Genomic DNA, 11,633 nt, shown 5'->3' with positions numbered 1-11,633 from the left:
GAAAGACAACACACAAAAATAAAAAAAAAAACCCCACGATTTCAGAGAGAGTAAAGTGCTATAAATAAATAAGAGCATGAGAAGGAGCAGAGGGGGTGTCTTGGCCCTGGTGCCTGACATCCAGCTCAGGGCGGCCTCTCCCCAACCACCGTGCGACTCTGGGGACCAGCAGGCGCGCAGAGCCAATGGGCGGGGCGCGGAGAAGGTGCGTGAGGCCATTCGAGCTGCGGTGAGGGTCACCTGAGCCCCACACCCAGTGGGAGGGAGAGGAGCTGGGCTTCAGCCCCAGCTGGCAGCCGAGCGGCGCGCTCTAGTCTAGCGCCCGGGAGGCGCGCTAGCTTGCGGGAAGGGCGGCGGGTGCGGTCAGCCAGGTGCGGTGGCCGCAGGGGAGCCGCCTCCCGATGGCGCGGCCTGAGGGGAGGGTCTGGCCGCGGTCCCGCCCCCTGGGCTGTCCATAAAGGCGCCCAGCGGGCGGGCGCGGCGTTTCGGAGCGCACTTTCAGGTGACCGTTTGGGAACCTCGCGTTCTGTGTCTGGTTCTGCACGCCCAGGTCGTGGCGGGCTTGGAGCTCCAGCCATGCTGTTCTGGCACACGCAGCCCGAGCACTACAACCAGCACAACTCCAGCAGCTACCTGCGGTAAGGGCCGCGCTGCCCAGCCCGACGGGGATCCCGCTGGGGTGGCGGGGCCAGGTCAGCGGGCGAGGGCTGTCGGACGTGCGGGGCGTGGAGGGTAGCTGCAAGGTCCGGGGTGCCTAGCGCCCCGGCTGCGCCCCACTTGCTCACTGTCTGCTCTTTGCGGACTGAGAGAAGGAGAGAGAGCCACCCAGAGTCCCGCCTAGGGATGGACGGACGGACGGACCCTGGTAGGACTGGAAGAGCAGTGTTTGGGGCCCGTCTTGCAGAGACCTGTGCCCCCGCTCCTCCCATGATGACCTCCGGCGGGCTCGGGACGCGCTCTTTCTGGCTGCAGCCCCCCCCCCCCCCCCCGCTGCGTACTTGTCCTCTGTCTCCTCTCCGCTGGCGTCGGAGGGGTGCCTGCCCCTGGAAAGTCTAGTCCCCTGCTCTTTGCCCCTCTTCGCCTGTTCCCTCTCCGAGCCTCGCGCCTTCTCTAGTGTCCTTGGTCCGGGCGAGTGAGCGGTGAGCGCTGACCTGTGCTGCAGCCTCGAGGGCGCCAGCAAAGGCTTGTGAGGGGGCAGGTTGCCCCCTCCTTCCAGGTGGTCTTGAGCGTTTCGGCCTGAGGCCCCTATGTTTATAGCCCTTGATGGAAGTCTTCTGCGAGGATTTGACTGACTAGTGCTCTTCACAAGGAAAAGTAAATCCTGCCTGTTTGGAAAGTTTTCTCCTGTCCCCCAAAGGAAGTAGGACCCCGTTAGCTTCCGTCCCTGGATTATCGTTTTCCCCTGTCCTGCAGTTGATCAGGTACTAATGGACAGTCATTTCGCTTTCTGAACTCGCCTGAACCAGCTTTGGCCTGTCTTTATTTCTATTCTAGTCACAGTTTATGAAATGTGCCTAATTTAACCCAAATGGCTTGGTAGGGCTCAGAGAAAGTGAATTGTGAGGCTGAGGGAGTCGCTGGCATGGAGAACCCCAAAGAGATACAGCGAGAGTGCTTTTTTTTTTTTTTTTTTTGATCTTAAGAAGTTCCTTCTGAGATTTAACAGTACATGTTATTTGTAAATTCTGACTTCTGATTGGTATTTGTCCAATAGTCCTTCCCGAAGACCTACCCCTTCCAGAAGTCAAAAGAATGAGTTGGTGTGTCCGCAGTTTTTTATTCATGGCTAGAGTAGTGGGAGATGGCATAAATATAAGGCCTTAATTAAGGACCGATGATCTCCCTGAAGACCTTGGTGATGTCTCCAGAGGGAAGCTGCTCTGGGGGATGTCGGAAGCCCACTGGGCAGATGTTAATCCCTGGCAGAAGATTAAGTGTCCATTCACTTACACAAAATGCTACAACGAAATACATTTTTATTGTACTGTGTGATGTAATTTTAGGTGTAGTTTTCCCTAAATTTCAGTTTGTTGTCATCAAGTGTGTTCCCATACCTTAAAAATGATTTTAAAGGTGACCTTGAGTGGAGGGTGAGTGTATTAAAAATTTCCTGGGCACTTAAAATAGCATCCCATTAGAGGATAATTTTCTTTGCATGGGAGCTGCCTCTACCATGAAATGAAAATCTGTCTGTGGAATAACGGATACCTTTTAGGATTTTGGTATTACATTGAGAGGAGGGCAGGAGTTGGGGTGAAAGGTGCCATAAAGCCATATTGGTTTCTGGAGTCGTTTTGGGTCCATGGATAAAAAACATTTGGTCCATGCTCCCCGCCCCACCCCACCCTTTTTACCTCTTAGAAGCTGGGAATTTTGCCTGTTAGAGGTTGACCTCAGTGAAGGCCAATGTAGGGGTCAATGAATATATCCCTGATCCCCCCAACTCTAGAGTGAGGGTCTTGTTCATTGCCTTGGTTTTTTTTTTTTTTTTTTTTTTTTTGTATTTTATCTTTGGTTTTCTCCTCACTGCAGAACTTCTGCAAGTTGTTTGACCATACAGGGGTAGTGGCCTTTACTCCCTTCTTCCCTTTTTCTGTTTGGTGTTCTAGTGACTTTTATTTCTTGGCAAATAAGGATGCCAGGCTTGAAACAAGTTACTGTTGAGTGATGGTTCTTACCCTCCTCCCTTTTTTTTTTTTTTAAATTTAAAGGCAGCAGCCCATGGATTATTAACTTAACATGATCTGGGCAAACATAAAATTATGCAATCCCCAGGTGAGCAGGCCTGCCTGCTTCTCCCCTGTTCCTCGATAACCACCTAGACTAGGAGTATGCCAGCCTTTATAAAAGGAAGGCTGGGTGTGGGGGGAGCCAAGTCAATACTGTGCCCTGGTCTTTGGGCCACACAAGGTGGCAGGCGAGGTGTACACACAGCTATACTCCAAGCCTGGCTTTTCCTTCTGAGAACTGGTTAGACATTTTTGGGGTGTGTGCTGGGTTTGTGTTTTAGAGACACTCGTTTATTGTGTTGTATGAGGAACAGATTGTACCAGTGACTGCTGTTTATACAGTAAAGTGGGGTCAATGAATCTGATTCATAACCCGGGACACGTGGAGGGAGGAGGGTTATCAAGATAAGGGCCCTGGTATTTTTTTGGCACCTGTTTTCTTGCCGCTCATAATTTAGAGATCTTAAAAGAGTCTCTCTTGCCTGCAGGTCATTCATGTTCTCAGGGATTTCTTTCCTTTCCTTTTTTTTTTTTTTTTTTTTGTGAGGGCATTTAAAAATACTTCTCTAGTCATAGGCTGATGTGAGGCTGATTTTTTGGGATATGGAGGGGAGTTTTGTTCATAGGTGGAAGAAAGAATCTGGGTATATCAATATTTTTCATTTGGCTAAGAAAATGGAATTGAAACCAAGGTCCTTCCTTCTTGTTTTATATTTAAGACATATTAGCATGACTTTTTGAATAGGGGTTATGGGTCAACTGTCCTTTTTTTTTAGACTGGTCGGGGGATGTCTCAACCTGGGAGAGTGAAGCCAACAGTTTCTGTATTTGAATAGTTTACAGAGCCCTGAGGGCAGAGTTGTATTGGTCTGAGAAGTGGCCAATGAATAGGCTAGTTTATTTAAAAAAATTAATTTTTATTCAGTCTTACTCTAAAATAAGACAATAATAATCACTATCTTGTAGATGGAAACCATACGGCATCTAAAGTTCACTCCATTGCTGGTAGTCCCTTTGTTACCGAGATTTCTGTAACTTTAGCTATGAGATAGCTGCGTATTTTTACCTCACTGATGATTTGTTTGAATAAATCTCTTGAGGATCATTGAAACAAAGTAGAATCATCACAGACTGGTTTGCTCTGTCTGAAGCATCTTTGAGTTTGTGATGTGAGGGGTGGGAAGCTGAGCCAGCACACGGCCATATGCTTTGCTGAGCTGCCCTTAATCCCCTCCCTTGGTCTGCATCTACCTCTCCAACTTGGTTCTCTCTTTGCAAATGGGCTCTCGGGGCTCTGTTCCTGACAACCCCCTCCCATGTGTTGCAGTGATGTGCTCGCTCTGCCCATCTTCAAGCAGGAGGAGCCCCAGCTCTCCCCTGAGAATGATGCCCGCCTGCCACCCCTGCAGTACGTGCTGTGCGCTGCCACGTCCCCAGCTGTGAAGCTGCATGAAGAGACACTGACCTACCTCAACCAAGGTAGTGGCCAGAGAACTGGGTTAGGGCAGAACCCGGGGTCTGGGGAGACTACCTAGAGGGAAGGGGGAGTTGTCCTGTACCACCGATTTGGCCTCATTACCTTGTCACAGTGGGAGAGGTGGGGTTTGGGAAGAGGCTGTGGTGTCAGATAGATTCTATTTTCTAGTTGTAAGACCCTGAGCCTCGCCTCAGGGTCTTCATCTGAAAAATGTACACATCAACTTTGTTGTTACTCAGGCCAAATGGGGTAATGTTCCTCGACAGGCCCTCCACACAGCATGTGCTCAGTGATTGCAGACACTGTTGTAATTGCTGTTTACTGTGACCACAACTGATGTCTTTTCCTGGACATAGATTAAACACCTGTGGTATACTATATCTGCTGTCCTTTCTGGAGCTGCACCTGGCAGTGGTGGCATGGGCTTTGGAGTTTAAATTCCAACTCTAGTGCTTCCTAGCTGTGACTTTGAGCTATCTTTTTCTCTGAGCCTCAGTGTTCTCATGTGTAAAATGGCAAGTATAATTTTGCGATGTTTGAAAGAATGAGGATATGTGAAGTGTTCGGTATGATAGCGGCTGTTCAATTTCTGATTTCCTTTATCAGAACCCGTGGATCACTGTCCTGATGGATTGTGATTTTGTGTTTTCTGGATGATTATGTGTTTATGTTTATTGCACTTCCTTCCTGGGCGACCTCATAAACACCCTGGCATCAAGTGGATTAATTGCCCCTCAACTTTAGATGGGAAGAGCAGAGGGGCAGGGGAACACAGCGGTTTCTGTAATGTTGCACCAAGCTGCAAGGGAGCTGCAGTGTGCTTGTGGTTTGTCCCACAAACGCTGCCTCTTTTCTGTAGAATTTTGACTCCTCAGTGTGGGGTGCCAGTCTGAGGTGGAGGTCCAACCTGATTGTCAAACTCTCTGACTGCTGAACTTGCCAGCTTCTGTGCAAAAGAACCAGCTCAGAATCAGCAGGTGGCTCTGCATCTGCCTCTAGATGGAAACAGCCCCTTCCCATTGTTGATGTGGCTCCGAGGAAGGGCAATCTTATCCTTGTACTAGCTTCGTGGCATCAGTGAGTCACCAAGCCACGTCTGGTCAACAGCAGGGTGCCTGGCTCAGGCTCTAAGATCTGTGCTCCATTCGCTGAGGCTGGTGGTTGTTGGCAGTGATGTGGCCATGTGGAAGATACCTTTGTGCATCTGCTTGTTTGTAGAGTGGCTTCCGCCACTTTCCTTTCTCTTTCATGGGAAATCAGATGCTACCAACTTGTATACCTTTAGGCAATTCCTCTTTGGGCCTCTGCCTTCTTGCCTAAATGTAGCATGAAGAAATTGGGTGATATTTATGGAGTGTTGTACTCCGAGGCAGTTCTTATTCTTGACCCTGTCCAGTGATGCTGAAGAGTGAGTGGTCTGAGGCCTTGCTGCTGGACCGGGAGCCTGAGTGTGCCTGCCTCCGCCCCCCCCCCCCCCCCCCCCCCCCCCCCCCCCCCCCCCCCCCCCCCCCCCCGTCTGTAAGGCTTTTGACTGCCTTCCTCACCTTCCCTCCAGTCCCTCCTTCCTTTAATCAGTCTGCTTTGGGCAGAGTTTGGCAGTCAGCATACCAGGTCTTTTTAAAAGGGTTTATCCTTTGCTCATTACAGATAAAATAAAAGAGAGGGAAAAAGAGTTGCCCTATGGTCTTACCATCTTGTTTTAATTTTGTGTATTTACTTTTTAAGATGGATTTTCCTGATTATTAAAATATAATGCATGTTCATTATAAAAATTTTGGATGATTTAGAAAAGTGTAAGGAAGAAAATTAAAAGAAAAAATCACGATCTCTAATTTTACCTCAGAAATACTGCTAAACTTGTTGCTACATTATTTGTTTATACATCTTTTGAAGTTATAATCACACATATTCTGTTTTCTTAATTTACTATATTTGTGAACTTTCCTCATGTCATTAAAAATGCTTTGGAAACTTAAGTTTCTGTCACAGCTGCATAGTCTTACATTTCATAGTGGTGTTACCTATCTAGTTTCACAGTATGGGCACTTAGTTTTAGTCGTTGTCTTTGTGAAATGTTGATTATTTATTTATTTTTAGATAAATACCTTAGAAGTAAAATTATTGGATCACAGGGTTTGAATAAGGTTTTTGATATATTTACCAAATTGGCTTTTCAGCAGAATGTACCAATCTCTATGCTGGCCAGTGAGATACATTTCACTGTCTCTTTCCCAGTATTGGATATTATCATTTTTCATCTGATTAGTGAAACAGAATTTAATCTTAAATTAGCATTTCTATCATTGCTAATATTGTTGAATATTTTAAAATATTTATTGAGCTTTTTTATTTCTTCATCAATTATTTCACATGCTTTGCACATTTTCCTATCAGGATGTTTATGTCTTATTGACAGGAAGATCATTCCATTTATGGAGTATCATCAACCTTTTACCTGCCGTACATTGCGAACATTTTTCCCTGTGGTAGCTGGCCATTTAACTATATTTATTGTGCGATAACTCTATTTATGGTGTAGGATATATGTCATGATTTTTTTTTCTGTGTAGAAATTCAATTCTTTGTCGTTTAAAATGGTTTTTCTCTTATACTTAGAATGCCTGCTAACTGCAAAATTAGTTTAATAGTTTCCTAAATTTCATTTAATGGTTTTAAAATTTTACCATTGAAATGCATTTAAAATTTTTTGAAACCTGATAAGTTGTTATTGGATGATATTTTGGATTATTACTATATAAAATATATGTATAATTTTCAGCTTTACCAGTGAGATTCATACTATCATATTGCATTTGAAATTTATGATGTGATACAAATGTCTAAGTTTATTTTTCTAAATAATGAATCTACTAGTTATTGCCTGGTTTATCCTTTTCTCACTGGTTTAAAATGCCACCTTTAAAACTTTTAAAAAACCATATTAGTCTAGAAACAGACCCTTATATAGGTATCTGTCCTATACTCCTGAGATTCATTGATTCTCACCCATTTCTTATTGAACAATTTATTGTAGCTTGGAAATATGTTTTCCTATTTGGGAGCAGAAGTTCCCTTTGTCATTCTTCTTAGCCAGTCTCAATTATTTATTTCTTATATATGAATGTTACAACCATTAAATCTTCCTTCTATACCTTTTTAAAAAAAATACCGATAAGATCATAAGCCTTATAAAATTGTTCTTATTAAATACTATTTTTGTAATAAAATTTTCTGTCATTATTAAAACCTCTTAGACATTATTTAATATGTCTACATATTATTTTACTATTTCCTCTTATTTAGGATGGAATATTGTCATAACTGCTGGAAGAAAATACACAATGTAATTCTTTCAGTGCCTACCTCCCATAATAGAATGGAAGCTCTATGAGGGCAGGGCCACAAGTTTTTAATATTGTATCCCTAGCATTAGGCTTGGTGTCTTGATGATTTATGAATATTTGGACAATTAAAAATTAGGCATGATTTGTTTAATGCCATTTTATTTTTTTCTCTTTGTTGCTATTATCGGTATGCTGTACTGGGTATCTTTTTTAGCATACTTTATTTAAAGTGTCATATGATGAATAAATAGCCATTGATTCAGTTAAAAAATACTTTTGACACATCCATTATAACCTTCTTGGTAAATTGAAAAATTTGCTATTAAGTAATGTTTATTGCATTGGCTCTATGATGTTGTATTCTTTCTGTGAAGCTACCCCATGTCCTTTTCCTTGTAATGATGTGTTTAAAGTTGTCTGAAAACATGGGAGAGATGCTGTATCTATAAATTAAAAAGTCATTAAAACCATTGGATGCCCATTTCTCAGTGCAGTGTCAAACCAATGCCCTGATATCACGTGGCTTGGGCAAGGTGTATTACATATGGGCTTCCCATCACCAAGCTCAGTGGTTAATTTTGGATATGGTGAGAATGATTTGAAAAACAAAGTTTGTCCTTTGAAATGGAGTCCTGAGGAAAAGGGGTGGCAGCTGTTGAATGGAGTTCTGAAAACTTCCATTTCCAGATCAACTTCTGTCAGTGACCAAAGGTCACAGTGGGCAGATCTTTCCCCAAAGCAGGCTGGAGCCAGAGGGAAAGGATGAAGTGGATTGTAAGGGAGGAGCCACAAAGAACAGAAGAAAGAGAACCCCAGGCAATCTGTGTAGTGAATTCTGGCTTTGAGATAAGAAACAACTTGGCAAGCATAGTTTGTTAAGGAGAAAGCTTTGGTTTTTCCTACCAGAGCAGCTCTTGAAGCTTGACTATAGTAATACATTTTTATAGGACTCTTACTTTCATTCACTCATGGAATAAAACTTCCAATTGGAAGGGGTAGGTTGTTCAATGAGTAAAGAGAAAAGTCATGTACAAAGGCAAGAATGGGTTTGTGGGTGGTGGTGGTGCAGTTTAGCACACTGTCTATCCAAAGAATCCTAAGTTGTTCAGGATGACTAGGGTTTGGAATTTAAGGAGGAATGTGAATGATATGGATGGAGAGGTAGACCAGATGACCAAGATCTGCCTTGCTGCGGCTGAGCAATCAGTGGGTATTCAGCTGGGCAAGTCACTTAACCTCTCGGTACCTCCAATTGCTCATCTGTAAAATGGAGGAAATAAAACTACAAAGTAGGTGCTCTTCGATGGATAGAACGAGTAAATACATGTAGGGCACTGAAAATGGTTTCTGGCGCATCATAAGCATTCACATATTAGCCATTATTAATGATAAAGTGGACACGTGTTTACCCTAATCCTATTTTGGAAGTTAACAAGGTCATCAAACTGGGACTTCCAGAATTTTCACTATTTTTATCTTTCCTTTTTCCTAATTCAGAGGTTAACACAGGGTTGGATCTACAACTAAGCATTGTACTTCTTAGACTTGATAGGCGGTAGTCTGGGGACAGATTAAAGGCAGGAAGCCCTGCTGAACTGTTCTATTTGCTTTTTTCATTCACTGTACAACCAGATAACAGACATAACCTGGAGGAGACATGTCCTATGCAGGGTGTTAAAATACATCTTTAAAACTGTGATTACAAAAAGCACTGAACTCCTAAGCGATGTGAGCTTTTGTGTCAAGGACTACATGGGGACACTTACGTGGGGACCTCAACCAAGTAAAGCTTTATATGGAACTGTGCACAGCCTTTAGAGTAATACTTTGTTTACCACTTTAGAATTTACCAAATACTTTCTGATATTCTGTTTTGAGTGATTCTCCCAAAATGTCTTATGTATTCCCATTTTACGCAAGGCAGGATGGCAGGCTGAGAGAAGGTGAAATCAGGTTCCCCTTTCCTTATCACATAATCAGGCAAGCCAAGGGAGGGCGTGGTCAATCTGTGAAGTGTTAATGAACCGAGTTCTGGAAGGGGAGGCACTCATTTTCTGGTCACTTTTTCTAAGACTTTCTGTGGGCTGGATTGAGGCTAGGCATATTCACAAGTGGTGCAGCTTTGAGGGAAGATGAAAGAAACTTGCAGGGGAGAGGACCACGAAGGAATGGAGAGGGGAAAAAACGCCTCCTTGAACACAAAAACCATTATTGATTGCCCCTACTCCACTCACACCCATCAGTGTCTCCACCCACGGTGACCTGAGGGGATGGCCAGGGAGATAAGAGCTCCAGGCCAGACATGCTGTCTTCCTGGCTCCTAGACCCCAGACAGAATGGCTCTTTTTACCAGTTTCTATTCTGGAGAAATTACTTAATCTCTAGGAGCCTCTGTTTCCTCATCTGGAATTGGGACAGTTTCATTTTGTATGTTGCCTTGAAAATTAAGTGAATAAACGACTGTCTGGCAAATAGTACACAGTTATATTTTTCCTTCTCTCGAATTATATCAGTGACTTCGAATTTAAGGAATGAGATGAGGTTAGGATTAGTTACTCTGTTACCCTTTCTCTGTAGCTGAAGTTTTCTTTCCAGATTAATTTTTAGCCTGAAGTTTGAGAACATAAACTGAGTAAACAAAATGACACTTAAATAGATTACTTTTTTAAAAAAAAATGCTTTCTCCCTTATTGTTTTTTCCCCAGATTTTAAAAATAGTACACATTTTTTTATAAAATAAAACAAACAGTACAGAAATTCACACTCTAGAAAGTTTCCAGTAACTCTACTTCCCAGATTTTTCTTAGTCATACATTAACCTACATATATCTAATTATATATATATATATATATATATATATATATATATACACACACACACACACACACACACACATACTTGTAGAAATATGTATGCCTCTTTTTAAGAGATATGGAGTTGTATTATATACCCTTCAGCAACTTGCTTTTCTTTCCCTCAAACAAAGTATTCTTAGAACCATGTGGGTACATTAAAAACTGTAAACCAAAGCTGATTTTTACTGGTTACATTATGACCCATTGCATGGATATTGCATAACTTGTTCTCTTGAGGAACATTAGGCTTGTTTCCACTTTTTTTCATAATTACACTCAACACTCCAGTGAGCATTTGTGTGTACATATCTTTGTGCTTACAGGAGTGAAAATATCCATAGGATAAATATCTAGAAATAGAATTTCCAGCACAACATTTTGATAGATAACTGCCATATTGCCCCACAGTGATGTTGTACTTACTTGTACTTTTACGAACAATAACTATCTGAATAATTATTTATTTTCTTCTCCTTTATTATCTATCTCCCATTTCTACCACACAGGAATATGAACTCCTTGAAGGCAGAGACCTTGAATGCCTTGTTCACTGCTAGTCCTAGCACAGTGCCTGGCTTGTATAACTTCTTTGAATGAATGGAGAATGTCTATTTTTCTGTAACTTTGCCAACACTTTTTAACCTTTGGTCATTAATGGGGAAAATATAAGGTATTCTTGTTTTAATTTTCATTTCCTCAATTACATTTATATTTCATATTTTATTGGTTACTTTCTCCTTTTGCCTTTCATGTGATTTACGTATTTTTTCAAGTGGAGGATTTCATCCTTATTTATTTGTAAGTGCTTTTTGCATCTTTGGGATAATGTGTTAGAAATATTTTTCCAATTTTTTATTTATTTCATTCAGTTTTCGTTTGCTTGCTAGCTCTTTTATGTAATAAAAGTTTTAATAAATTTCTATGCGATCAGGTTTATTGGATTTCACCTTAATTTTTTGATTGTTAAGAAAGCCTTCTTCACTTTAAAATTTTAATAATATTCACCTGTTCTTTAAAGCACTCCAGCGAGTGCACCCCAGTCTTTGACACTTAGGCATTCATTTTGGTGTGTAAAATATGAGGAAGGAATCTAACTCATATTTTCCTTGTTGTCCTACGATAACTTAATGAATTGGAGCCGTCACATAGTAGAATACGGCATAATCATAAAAAGCATGAGATAGATCCTTAAGTATATCCACAAAAGCTATCTAATCTGTGTTGTTA

At 42.2% G+C, this 11,633-nt stretch overlaps 1 protein-coding gene across 2 annotated transcripts in view; it reads left to right on the top strand.

Annotated features, from left to right (window-relative positions):
* Nucleotides 1-490: 490 nt before the first annotated feature.
* The window catches only part of TFCP2L1 (transcription factor CP2 like 1), a 50,261-nt gene continuing 39,118 nt past the window's right edge, over nt 491-11,633 (top strand). For both annotated transcript variants that reach the window (XM_016128505.2, XM_016128504.2), the window contains exons 1-2: nt 491-638; nt 4,057-4,208. In XM_016128505.2, the coding sequence (XP_015983991.2) occupies nt 577-638; nt 4,057-4,208 (214 nt within the window). In that variant the 5' untranslated portion in view covers nt 491-576. The remainder of the gene's footprint in view (nt 639-4,056; nt 4,209-11,633) is intronic.

The sequence above is a fragment of the Rousettus aegyptiacus genome, unplaced genomic scaffold (genome assembly GCF_014176215.1).
Source record: "Rousettus aegyptiacus isolate mRouAeg1 unplaced genomic scaffold, mRouAeg1.p scaffold_m13_p_2, whole genome shotgun sequence".
Taxonomy (NCBI): Eukaryota; Metazoa; Chordata; class Mammalia; order Chiroptera; family Pteropodidae; genus Rousettus; species Rousettus aegyptiacus.
The sequence above is the reverse complement of the archived record's forward strand: the minus strand, read 5'-3'. Positions and strand labels throughout refer to the sequence as shown.